The sequence below is a fragment of the Anguilla rostrata genome, chromosome 6, assembly GCF_018555375.3.
Source record: "Anguilla rostrata isolate EN2019 chromosome 6, ASM1855537v3, whole genome shotgun sequence".
NCBI lineage: Eukaryota > Metazoa > Chordata > Actinopteri > Anguilliformes > Anguillidae > Anguilla > Anguilla rostrata.
In genome coordinates, this window is record NC_057938.1 from 37,412,557 (window position 1) to 37,425,840 (window position 13,284).

Consider the following 13,284-nt stretch of genomic DNA (forward strand, 5'->3'; position numbering starts at 1 on the left):
TTGTGTTGGGGTGAAGCCCTGGAGCACAAAAGCGTGTGTCATGCTGCTACCCCAACATGGCACAATTAATCTTTTTTTTTCAGCTGCTGCAGTAAACGTGGACATAAATTTTAATAACTGGTTTTTGAGAACAACATTTGAATTGAACGACAGCGCTGAATGCTTTGCAAAGGTCAACAAATGTAGCCTCTGTAAACAAAAGCCTGCAGCAAGCACTGACTGAATAATTTATTTGCATGAGTAATACCTAAAATAAACCCTTGAACCTCTGTTGAGACGGCAGTTCATGTGCATTTTCTGTTATCTGTTGTATGCTAATGCTGTGAATCATCATGAAAGGTTGTTTAAGGAAGCGGTGTGTGTTCTGTCCCTCTCAGTCCCCTCCCGGGGCCGTCCTTAAAGCTAGGCGTAAGTTTATGTGCAGGCATGCACAGTGCTACAATAGCAATTGACAATGTTTTTCTCTCTGTTTATCATTTTGTTCTGTGTTCTGAGAATATTAAAAAGCTCTTACCTTGGCTCGAAGAATAAAAACTCAAAAGCCCTGCGAGGGTTGTTGGTAAGTGTGTGCTTAAAACTTGGAATTAAACATGTTCCAGATGTACTAGTTTTCAAGTGCTTGTTGGCTTCCTGTAGAATATTTCATATTCATTTTGTACCTGGTTCATATGTATTGACTGGGCATTACTGTGTGGTAGATTCATGATAAGTTCCCTTAAAATGGCCCCTGGTGTCCTGTAACACATCGACAACTGACAACAGTTTAGAACTGCTGTTTTTTTTCCCTCAATTGCTGTTTTTGTACCTTATTAAATAAAAATATTATTTTTTTCTGCAGAGGTTTAAGTAACGGAGGTATTTAGCACAAATGTGTGTTTATTAAGGTATGGAAACATTGGTGTTATTTTTGTGCCAACAAACTAAGGTTGCAGGCCTATCTTTGTGTTGTAAAGTATATTATGATTTGTATATTATTCTGCACAACAATTTTCTCATTTACCGGATACTTTCTGAATATCATTGCCTAAATAAAAAAAGTAGCCTACGCAGTGATCACTTTATAAAAAATGATTACGTAGATAATCTTTTGGCAAAGACCATAAAGCTAAGGAGACAGAATCGTGTACAGGGCGTTACTTTTCAGCAGTGAGAAAAAAAGTCTTGGTAGGTAAACATATATTGAGGAAGTGGATTATTTTGACAATTATTGTGCTAGCTTCGAAATACGCTACATTTAGCAGTCAGTTCAACCAAGTTCAACTTCTAAAGTCAATATGTGGTCAAATGAGATTAACAATATGCGAGGTGATTTGAAATTTTGAGCTTTCATTTTTTGACACTGGACTCTGTTCTGGATAGTGTTTGTCAGGTCTCATAGTGGAGCTTGGGGATATATTTGAGAAAATAAAATGTAGATGGTTCTGTTACACTCAAAGTACACAGAAAATATTTAGATCTAGATTTATTTGTTGATTATCCTTTAATGAACAGTATTCCACAAACAAATTATTATGAAGAACACCCTTGCCCCTGTTTTAAGCACAGTCGTTTCTGTGGTCGTTTATTACTGCAAATACCACTTTCATTTGGCATTTCTTTTTTTTTTTTTGTCAAGTGATGAAACCCAACCAAAATATCCCCTTTTGGTCAAAACCCCAAGGTTTAAAGATACATAAAGTTATCTGGTATTGTATTGTATTGTATTGTATTGTATTGTATTGTATTGTAAATAAATCTGCCTTATAACAATGATTGATTACCCTGTTGGAGACAGATGGATAAAATGCAGGGAAGGATTTGTTGAGGTGTCCTCTCTCCCGTCCCGTACAGATCCACCCACGGTGGAAGAAGTGTTCACGGAAATGCGCCAAGGGCTGATGCGCTCCTTCGCCATGAGCTGCCGAGTGCTGCGGGCCCATCCTTCGCGGGTCCTCAGGTATGAGTGGAGGTTGGGCTCGAGGCTGCTGAACGCAGGCCAGTTCGACCTGCAGGACGAGACCGAGTTCAACGTGCGGAGCCTGAGCCGGGAGGGTTACGGGGAGTACACTTGTGACATCATCAACGAGGCAGGGGCCGGACGCTGCACCTTCCTGGTCACAGGTAACTCCATTTCCTTTTACCTGTTTGTTATGTTATGCTCCTGACGGGCCTTTTTATGGGCCTGCCATGTTACATTATCAGCTTTGCATAGAGTATAGTATGTGTGTTGCATATCAATGTGGATGTTATTCAATCTGTATTCAAATTGGTCAAGCAACATATTTTCAGAAATACACTGAACAGACTGCGGCTGTAGATTGATGGCTCTATTTTATTTTACCTTTTCTGGATTAGTCTTTGAGAGATTCTGAGTGCCCTTAAGAAAAGAATGTGTCACTCGAAGTAAGAGCAACATTACAACGGAGCAATCCAACTTCCTTTTATCTTAATATCCCTAACAGGCCAGGAGGTGGTTTATGGATCATCAACATGTCCCAGATGTTGGCAGGCATTAGGGTCTCCAACACGGCAGTTAGAGCAGTTTAGAGCAACGGGCAGAACCGCTGGTTTATCCCCTTGATCCGGTGCCATCTCAGTCCCTCTCCGGAGAGGATGAAATGTGCTTTTTTTTCCGCCTCTACCTTTTCAGTATTCATACATCAGGCCCACAGATGGCACACGGAGAGCGTGTAGCCACCTGAAGTGGGGGCAGTGATAACCTCCCCTTCTCAGATACACATCAAGCTCGTCAGTCTCTCTGCATCGTCGACCACCCCCCACCGCGTCGGCAAGGACCAGATAGCATTTTAGCCCCTCCGGTCCTTTCTCCCAAGTGGTTCATATTCCAACCATCTGCACGTAGTTGCTGCCAAAGGTGTGGATGTCCCCCCCCCCACAGACATAGTGAACGAAGAGATACGCACGCCTGCCAACAATAAATCACTGAAAATGAACATATTCTTTCCAGAGTAATGAAAGGGCCTCGTGTTGTTTTTCTGCCTCTTAGATTTCTGAGATGAAATCCATAACACTGTCATCTTCCGATATCAGGATCTGTGTGTGCGGATTGTAAAAATAGAATTTTGGAAGTAGTCAGTGTTTGAATGACTGCTGTGCCAAACCTGTCAGATGAATTTCCATGTGCTCTAGCCGGTGCTAATATCAAATAATAGTTTCATATCAACAGTGCTTGAAATTATTGGACGCCCTTTGCAGACAACAGGATGCTTCATAACTCTAAGGTTTGGCTCTACTGCAGTACAAATAACAATAATGGTATCCATACATGGACAAGCTGAGTGTTCTTCTCTGATGTACTGGGCTGTGCATTAGCAATATTTAATGACAACAAACAGAAAGGGCAGAGAACTTTCTTTGAAGGTGGTAATGTTTAGGAAAAGGGATCCTCTTCTAATCATGGAGGGCCTCAAGACTTTCATTGTTACTCAGCCCATAACTGATCGATTCAAATCAGTTGATCGCAGTTAGCCTTCCTCACTTGGTTTCTTGCGTCTAAACTGGTTGTGATTTTATGGTGAAATCAAAAACCATCCTGTGAACTAGTCTTTAGCAGCCTTGCTGTACAACTATTGATAAGCTTATCAGTTTTAGTAAGGGGAACCCAACAGCAGAAGAGGGGATATAATTATTTGATATATTCCATGAACAATCATTTTCATTTCAGCAAATCTGTGATTTTTTGAACCAAACTATTGTTGCTCAGATTGTTTTGTGTCAAGTGGATGAAGGTGCAGATCCTAAAATAGAAGTGATCAAGAAAAAAAAGGAGTTGTCTATTACAGGCTGATCCTTCTTAAACTTTCCGTAATCATGCAAATCACTTATGAACAGCTGCTGGCTTACCATCAAGGTAAGGGATTCTCTCCACCCTCTGTTCCTTGTGAGAGAGATGCCTCAACATTGTGGTAGCTTAACACTTCCATGGCTTTAGATTTATGGTATCAGGGAAACCATAATACCAGAATGGTGTTACATCTGGGGTATTTTACCTCAGCTCAACAGGAGTCATTTATCTGGCTAAAATTTAGTCACAGTACTCAAATTACCTGCTGACTAAAAAAAGCCAAAACCCAATTTTGTTCCATTGTGCTGTGCTGAACACCTGGCAGCTGGACTCATAGCTCAAGTTTGAATTTGGACAGAATCACTGTGGCATCAAAAAGCTGTTTTAGTGTTCTCATTCAGTTTAAACTGTCTCAGCAGTTGCAGTGCCATTGGCTTTATTTCAAATGTTGATGTAATTAAAAGGAACTGAGATATTATATTTTTTTCAAAATCTTTCTCCAAACATGCATATCTTACTTCTGTGGTTATACAAGTTCTAGTTTGAAGCTTTGATGTACACAGTTTACAAATGTTGTAGGCACAACTTGGTAAAACTATTCTTTTATTAATGTATGTATGTTTAATGAAATTGAAGTAATACACCGTTGCAGTCTGTCAGGATCAATTTGTTTGAGAAATGAATGTAAATTGTAAATTGCCCACATCCAGGCATGTGCGTAAATGATTATAAAGTCAGTAAGCTAAAATAAAAATACATATAAAAAGTTCCCATTTATCTGAATATGTAATGGTCAAACGTAATACCTTTTTACATATTAAACTGTAGTCTGCATATGGCACCAAAATGTTCTTTGGCTGAAAATAACCCATTTATGTTTGTGATCGGAAACTGAGAGTCTGGCCACTGATAAGCACTTTTCTGCTCATCAGAGGTGAATGGGGTGTTGAGTTCTGAAGTGGTGTTTTGGGAGGTGCAGATTGTAATGTTACTGTTCCTGGAACGTGTGGAATGAGAGCCTTCTTACTCACCTCCTGCTAGCGTGCATTTCATTGGCAGGTCTGTCATTTTTGAGGTTCATGAAACATGCCGCTGCTTTTATGCAATGTTTTCTGAATCAACCGTTCCACCAGTTCTAGATCTTTTAGGCAAACTGGTTTGCATGGAAGAGGTGATTGCAAAAAGCACTGCGGAGCCATAGCTCACCATTAGGTAATGAGTTCTAATGCTGTGTTGTCGGGCAACACTCCACCCCCGAACGGGTGGTTTTGTGTTTTGAAAGGGGGAACAGGCCGGCCCAGCTGCCTGTCAGGCCCTCTCTGTGACGTCTCCTCGGCTCAGCAAGCCTCTATTTTCTCCCCCCCCCCCCCCCCCCCACCCCCCGCTGGTTCCACTCTTTGAACCGTTGACGCGAGATCGCAAGCCTTCCGTTAATTAATCTCGTCTCCGAAGCTCTGTGCTCGCAGGAATCCGCTCCCTACACAACAGCGTGTGCTGAGATAAGCCCTGTCGCAACATTCCCCGTGCCTGTGACAGTATATGACAGCCATGTCACAGAACATAAGCGTGTCCCCGTGGCTTTAAGCACTAGTCTAGTGCGTAGGACGGGTATACATTTAATATGCTTTCTTTGACGCTGTCAGATGAATCAGCTTTTTATAACAAGATGGGGTAAAGGATTTTTTTAAACTGTATAATTTGCCTCATACTTGATATGCTTGATTATTATCATTATTATTATTATTATTATTATTATTATTATTATTATTTATACTCATGGTCAAATGTGTCCTTCCAGTACAGTTGTTTGGGTCTACTTCCACAAAGCGTACTTCACAATCTTACGAATGATTGCACCACATTATCCCTAAAATTACGAAAATAATGCACCAACCTTTTGATCTATAATTATGGCCGTTACCGTCAATTTCAAAGGATTGCATTGCTTTCGTGCTGTTATTTTTTCAGTGTTTATTAAGAAACATCGGTTGGCGGGTGAGAGAGAGAAAGCAGGAACAGCCCCACAGTGTGAAACGCGGCTCTCTCTCCGGTCTGTCGTTGCAGGCAGGGCCTACCCTCCGGAGTTCTTCTACGACACCTACAGCCCGCTGTGGCAGAACCGGCCGCGGGTCTACGGCTACAAGCTGCAGTGGACCCAGATGAACCCCGGCGCGGTGGACCGCATCGTGGCCTACCGCCTCGGCATCCGGCAGGTGAGCGGCCGGGGCGCTCCTTCCCCTCCCCTCCTCTCTGTGCGTGGACGGCTGTCTCGCTCGAGGCGTCTCTCTCTGATGTCTGTGAGACCTGTGTGCGTTCTCCTCATCTCGCAGTTTGCCTTTTTTTAAGGATGAAATCATCTGTCTCTTAGTCACTCCACGCTGTCTGTTTATTTTATTGCGGCGCTACGACATGTCCTTCATTCGCCTCCGTGCGGTACTATTTCAGTAGATGTGTGATTGCCGCTGTAAACGTGATTTACGGGAAGCCGGTCATTATGTTGCCCTGACTCTGGGGAGCTGATGTCTGATGTCTCCTCCTGTTGCAGACCTGTGCCCGCTTCTGAGCCCGCTTTGCTACATCCTTTTACACCGCGGGCGACTTTCATTTACAAAAATGTTCACTATCGTTTTCGCACGTGCCTTTTTTTGATTTCGAACATGTCAATCTCGCACGCACCTTTTGACTCCCAGACGGTGTGCCGTCAACATCGTGTCTCCCCGGTTCGCACAACGATGTTAGTTTCTGCTTATGAAAGAGAGCTTATCTCGGCTCTTCTTCTCCTACTCATTTCCATTTTGTTTCTGAAGTGATTTCAAGGGATTGATACTGTTGCCTCTCCTTGCGTGGAAGCCGCTGACGAGCGCGCAGGCGCACCCTCAGACGTGCAAGCGATACACCGCTCAGTGTCCCTTGAGTTATTCAAATTCGAATTCAAATAAGGTCTACTTGAATGACGTACATATATGCATATTGCCGAAGCATGAAGAAATACAACGAACATAGAATAAACATGTACACGAAACAAAATACAAACATGTTTGTGTGTGTGCGTGCGTGTGTGTGAGTGTTTCTGGTGTGCATGTTAGCTTGTGCGCATGCTAATTTCAGTCTGCATGCTTTTATGTGTATGTGCTGCATCATGTGTTAATTAGGTAGAATAATGAATGTAACATTGCACTATAATTAAGAAAAGAATATGCAAATAATTAAATGAAAAAAAATCAAGAAGAGAACACAAAGAACCTTGTAGGATGGGCTGTGGTAGGTTGGGATATACATATTGTTTCACTGTCTCATGCTGAGGACTGTCACATATTTTGTGGCTGTATGCTCCTATAATTGCTGCTGTATGCCCCTCTCCCACACAACCATGGAGGATAATTGGATAATTGGAAGAAGTTTGGGATTTTAGTATCAGATTTCTCTAAATAAATTTCTTCAATTTTTAAAAGGTTTTCACATTGAAGGAGAAAGTGCATCTCTGTCTCAACCTCACCTGTCATAGGTATTCTATCCTCCTTGGGTTGTCATGATTTTATACTGTGGTCGCTAAGCTTGCACTTGGTTAGGATCTGTTTCTACTTTGTATCGCTGAAGGTGAAGAGATACGCTGCCAATTCATATTCTCTTTTTAGGGCCCAATAGCTTAATAACTTGTGTTGAGATTTTGTTTCAGTGTCCCAATTCCAAAATATGAGTGTTTGATTTGTTTTATGAGTTGGTTTACTCTAATTTGAGCTTTGTCAGCAGAGCTGGTCTAAAATAAAATTTCTGGTTGATTGATTTGACAGAAGTTGGGTTGGTTTATTTCAGGACCAGCAGACTGAGATATTTGGTTTTAGGGCTGAGCTCTTGGGGAATCTAATGGAAGGAGTTATGTGGGCTTCAATGAAGATGTAGCCAAAATGTTGGGGATATTTTTTTAACTGGTCCATTTGCTGGAAAGCAGCCTAATTCTGCCCTGGTTGCATTTGTTGGGGTCTTCCTATGCATTTTCAATATATTCATACAGAATTCAGCACGCATGGTCTCTATTGGTTGTTTATCCTATAGGTCACACCCAGATTGTGAAATAGGCAAGATTGCAATAGTCAAAAAACCTTATTGCCAAATTGTAATTGGCATTTAGTCTTCACAGAATTGTCTTTTAACTGAAAAAAAAATGCTCGTCATGCTTTTTCATTTAAGTTTCTGCAGGCTGTAGTTCTTAGTCCTGGGTAGTCATAGTATAAATTCTCTAGGGTGGATTTTCCTACACCTTAATGTATATTTTTGTAATATCTGTTGTGCAAAATGGAGTCAAATGCCTAAAATAAAAAAATAAGCAAACTTTTCTTTTAGTGGACATGGTGGTTTTTAATTAGGGTGTTAATGTGATCTGTAGTCTGATAATTTGATAAAAAGCCATTTTTTACACGAGACATTGGGCCTCATCACAAAACACGTGTGCGATCACATTTGATCGTAAACTGCTTCTAAGAACATGCAAAAAAACAAAATTTGGCACATCTATCATGAATCTCATATTGTTTTTTCATAGTAACATTTTTTTTAAAGAACAAAAGTACGAATAATTTTTGGTTGGACCGCAACAGCGGGGCCAGCCCTACAAACGTGAATGTATGTGACTGACTGAGTGACTGAGTGAGTGATGAAGTTACACCATTGGTCGGCCGGATCACGTGTGTTAGGTCCAGCCATATACTAGGTTTTAATCTGGTCTTGTTTGAAGAAAAGTTTTGTGAATAAGGCTCAATGTGTTTGGAAGGCCTGTATTCAGGAGTTAAGAATACAGCAGAGGCTACTGCACACACAAATGTCTCAGTAGTTACTGAGGTCCAATTTGTCTCCACTTGTGTGAATTGGGGAAATAAGACATCAGGAATAAAGCCAGTTTGGGGGGGGGGGGGGGCACTTCCGTCCAAATCATATCAAGACTGCATGCTTTTCCAGGTTTCAGTCTATGGAGTGAGTCTATAAATTATTTTAATGAAATTTCATAATCTCAAGGGTTTTGGTAATGCTTACAGGTTAACTCCATCTTGGATATGTTTTCTGTTCATCTGAGATTTAAAGTGAATATTTCTTCATAGAGGTTTTCAAATTAGTTCAGATATCTCCATTTTTCCCATGGTGCCGCTGGACTGCCACCGTGGGCTATGCGCCGCAAATTGTGGTCACTCACTCACTCACTCACTCACAGATGACCTTTGGAGGCGCATGCGCAGGAGGTGTGCTGTGGGTCTGGACGGTTTCGTGCTTGTTATGCTTGTTTTGAATGTAAATTCTTCCATTCTGTCTGAAGTGATCTGTTGGTTGAGGCCTTAATGTCTTGTAAAGGTTGGATATCATGTTGCTTCTTTTTCCATTATTTTTGAAGTGCTTAACAGTAGTGATATCTTCATAATTTTATAGCTGATTGTTTCAATAAGTTGTCTAACCTATTTTATAAAACGCTTGCACTCCGTGTCAAAATATTTTCGTTTTTTAAGTTTATGTGTAGGTTTCTTAATTTTTATAAGTTTTTCTGGATAGCGACCTTGTGTGCTGTATTGTATTTCATTTACTTCTTTTACTGCCTGATTCACATTGACTTGATTTGGCTGGAAATGTATTGATTCGGTTGTTTATTTCAGCAGAGCTAATTGCAGAAATGAAATCATCAGAAACATTGTTTTCACCCCACTTAAACTGTCACATTTAATTAGTTTATGGGGCCCTTGAACTGTTGTGGTTTCAGATCTTTTCAGGATGACATTCATTTGGCAGTGGTCTGATAATGGCAAAGTAGGCAGTGTGCTCCAAATGACGAAACAATACTATGAAAAAGAACCATCGCTGAACATGTCCCAGAACACCTTTGTCAGAATGCTCAATGTGACTTCCACGTTTTTTGTTTTATGATATACTACGCCAATGGGGGTGCAGACTGATTATGAGGCAGCTATTACCAGAGCCCACTATTATGTACGGTATGGAGCATACCCTACAGCAAAAAAAGGAGTACAGGAGGTTTCAGGAAGAAGTAACTGAGGAAAGTGTGACCTCATTTGTAAGCCAAACTAATATTGTTTGGACAGAAAGGTAGCCGAATAAAAGATGTGATAACAATCTATAAAAGATATGGAAATGCTAGCTAGCTACATCACATTATGAGTTTCACCATCTATTGTCTAATCAGATTTAATTATTTAATTGTGGCGAACCTTTTGGGTAGGACACTTTTGCACAATTGGAGACGGGGGAGGGGGGGGGGGCTCTGCGAATCGGTGGGTTGTTTGCAAACTGTTTGCGCTTGGGGCTTGCACACACCGCAACACACAAACTCAAAACACTGTCTTTTGTATCTCGAAACTCTTTGTTCTGCTTGAAAAGTTCAGTTTTTTTTTTTTAGTACATGGATGCCTTAACTGTGATCTGATAGTGAATGCATCGCTGGAATAGGGGTCCATATCAGTAAGACTTTACTAGACCCAAGAGCTGAGCAGTATGTGAACCAACCCTGCGAATCCCCATGGATCCTGGCATTATAACAAGCTTAAGCCTCGAGTTGAAGCGACTCCTTCCCCTGCTTATTGACAGTATTATCAGGGTTATTCTGTGTTATTGTTGTCGGGGTCAGGTGCGGAGAGGTGCAAAAGGAATGGTTATTGCCATGGGTTTCAATGAGATACTTTATTTTGTTTTTATCACACAATACTTCAGAATAGAATGATGAAGTTGCCAATTGTAAATATTAAGATTGTGTATTAGAATCTGATTTGAAATATAATCTCTGAGTTGATTGTAAAAATATATATTTACATCTTACTGGTTGGACAGAAATGTTCCCGTAACCCACAGATGGTTTGTGTGGGAAGTTGTTACGGTAAACTGTTTTGTGTATTATCAAGCTTCCAGTATGTTTAACGTACTGCTGGTGTGCCCTTGCCCCAGGTTCACTAAGCTCGTTAAGTTGCTTCAGTGAATATCCAGTTGTGTACGCATATGTAAATGGCAACTTTGATGGGCAGAATGCGCTGTTCTATATTAATGTGTTCTTACTTTCATACATAAATGAGTTAGATGTCAAATGCAAACCTGATTTATGCTTGGTGTGCCTGTGACATCACCAAGGGGGTCATGGAGACTTGAAGTGTGTAAGGATATACACCCTCATGACATCATGCTGTTTAAAGCTGTTTAAAATGTGGCCATTGAAGCCATTGTTGAAAAAATATGTCCAATTGTCACAGCAGAACCCAAACCCTTAAAATAAAAATGAGATTGCAAGAAACATAAATCATTTGTTGAGGAAAAACTGAAGTAGTTAAATCTAGCAAACAATGAAAATATTTGAAATCAAACACCCTAACTATTAAAGTCATTGGTAGTTAATTTACTGATCCCACGGTGTAGCACTGTCACCTCACAGCAAGGAGGTCCTGGGTTTTAATCCCGGCCTGGTCCTATTTGTGTGGAGTTTGCATGTTTTCCCCATGCAGGTTTCCCCCCACAGTCCAAAGACATGCATGTAGGCTAATTGGAGACTCTATATTGCCCATAGATATGAATGTGTGAGTGAATGTGTGAGTGAATGGTGTGCGTGCCCTGCGATGGATTGGCGGCCTGCCCAGGGTGTATTCCTGCCTCTTGCCCAATGCACTCTGGGATATGCCCCAGCACACCAGCGACCCTGCCCAGGATAAGCGGGTATCGGTAATGGATGGATAGATAGTCCCTCGGTTTCATTACAAATAATGGTGATAACTTTTAAAAACCCTATATTTAATGTTAATAAAATTATGGTAACCCTATGTTTATTTATCTTTTCATAGAAAGTGCTCGAAGTGCTCTTCAATTTGTGTTTGATCCTAAAAAGAATGCACAAATACAGTAAATAAGATGAAAATGTATTCCTGTTACAGAACCCTTGAAAAATTGGCGCTATTGTGTTCTGTTTGTGGTGCCTTCCGTAGCGTTGCGCCATGGCTTTGCTCTGAAATCCAGTTAAATGAGGTAATTGGTTTAAAATGTGCTTGTTTCTGCAGGAGAAGAGCGCAAGGGTGTTTCTCCTCATTAGTTCCAGCTTGCTCGCCTTTGTCTTGCGTCCCATTTTGTGGCATTTTCTTTGGAGGCTCTAAATGGGGAGAAGCTCAATGGAAGTTAATTCCTCTGCTCTGTATGTTCCATTGTGTCCCACTGTCTAAGCAGCGGCTAATCAAATCTAGGAAGATGCCCAAGAAAAGGTTGGACATGAAGGATTTGAGGCTGTCACTTTCTGAAAAAGGAGATGTATATACAGTGTAGAATACATATACATAAAGGACTGTGTATAATATATACATCTATATGACGTCATTGTAGTGATAGGAAAGAGGCTTCTTTAACTCAATAAGTGAAGCTAACGTGCTGTCTAACAGTGATTTTTGACAACGCATTGTGCTTCACCATTGATTGGCATTATGGTTGCATTATGGTTTGGGTTCATGAGGGCTCACTCACTTTCATTGAACCTGCCTGGGGTTCTCCCTTGGAATACCTTTGATATAACACAGTATTATGCTAACGGGACAAATCTGATAAGCAAAATAACTCACCAGAAGTGCAGTCTGGATCCAGTTACATTATAGCCTACATATTTTGGTCTTAGTCGTTAGGTGACTATGATTAGGAGTTTGTAGTGATGAAATACAATTGGCTTCATCCTGCTAGCTGGCTTACATGCTAGATTTACCACTAATATAGATTCTCCCAACAGCTGGACTTCCAGTAGTGCAGTCTGGCGTGTGTGGAATATAGTCAATAGCCCGTTGGCTAGTGCATTTAAGGGCATGACATGGTTGGTGAGGGGAGCTTATAGTACCACTGGAATTTCAACGATTTATTACGGAACCTCTCAGCTAGTTGTTGGTGTGGGGGGGGGGGGGGGGGGGGGGTTCAGTGGAAATGTGATTTCGAAGGGGAGGCTATACTGAGGACTGCAGGTGTGACTCACTCTGAATCATAGAGGAAGTGTGGATTGGGTAATTAGCACGCCTCTCTCTTTCCCACTGAGATCCCCATTTCCTTGCCAACAAACAAGACCTTTCAAACAGAAAAAAAGGCGGGAAATGAAAAACATCTTTCCAGCCTCTGTGGCTGTGGTAGTTTTTTTTTTTGTTGTTGTTGTTGTTGTTGTTGTTGTTTTCATTGGAGTTAATTTCGATTCTTGTGATGGTTTGAGGCTGTTTCAGTGCATTTGCAGCTTCTGTGATAATTTTAATGCAATGCAGTGTTTCCTCAGTGTGGAGCTGACAGTGCATTTACGGAAAGGTGGAATACTAATCACGAGAATCAGTTGGATTATTACCTGGGTCACAGTTCACTCCTCTGCATGTTTTCCAATGAGTTCCGCAGAATGAAAGGCTTTTTGTGCAACACCGGAGTGGATCTCCTTCCGTGCGTGAACGGGGATGTTATATGATTTCCACCACGAAGTGGAACAGCGTCAATATGACAAGCCATTTCTGAATTAATTA

At 41.2% G+C, this 13,284-nt stretch overlaps 2 protein-coding genes across 5 annotated transcripts in view; one reads left to right on the forward strand and one right to left on the reverse strand.

Annotated features, from left to right (window-relative positions):
- The window catches only part of LOC135257063 (MAM domain-containing glycosylphosphatidylinositol anchor protein 2-like), a 139,126-nt gene that overhangs the window by 88,124 nt on the left and 37,718 nt on the right, over positions 1-13,284 (forward strand). For all 4 annotated transcript variants that reach the window (XM_064339471.1, XM_064339472.1, XM_064339473.1 and 1 more), the window contains exons 9-10: positions 1,831-2,100; positions 5,849-5,997. In XM_064339471.1, coding sequence (XP_064195541.1) covers positions 1,831-2,100; positions 5,849-5,997 — 419 coding nt within the window. The remainder of the gene's footprint in view (positions 1-1,830; positions 2,101-5,848; positions 5,998-13,284) is intronic.
- The window catches only part of LOC135257062 (disheveled-associated activator of morphogenesis 1-like), a 198,417-nt gene that overhangs the window by 4,545 nt on the left and 180,588 nt on the right, over positions 1-13,284 (reverse strand). The window lies entirely within an intron of this gene.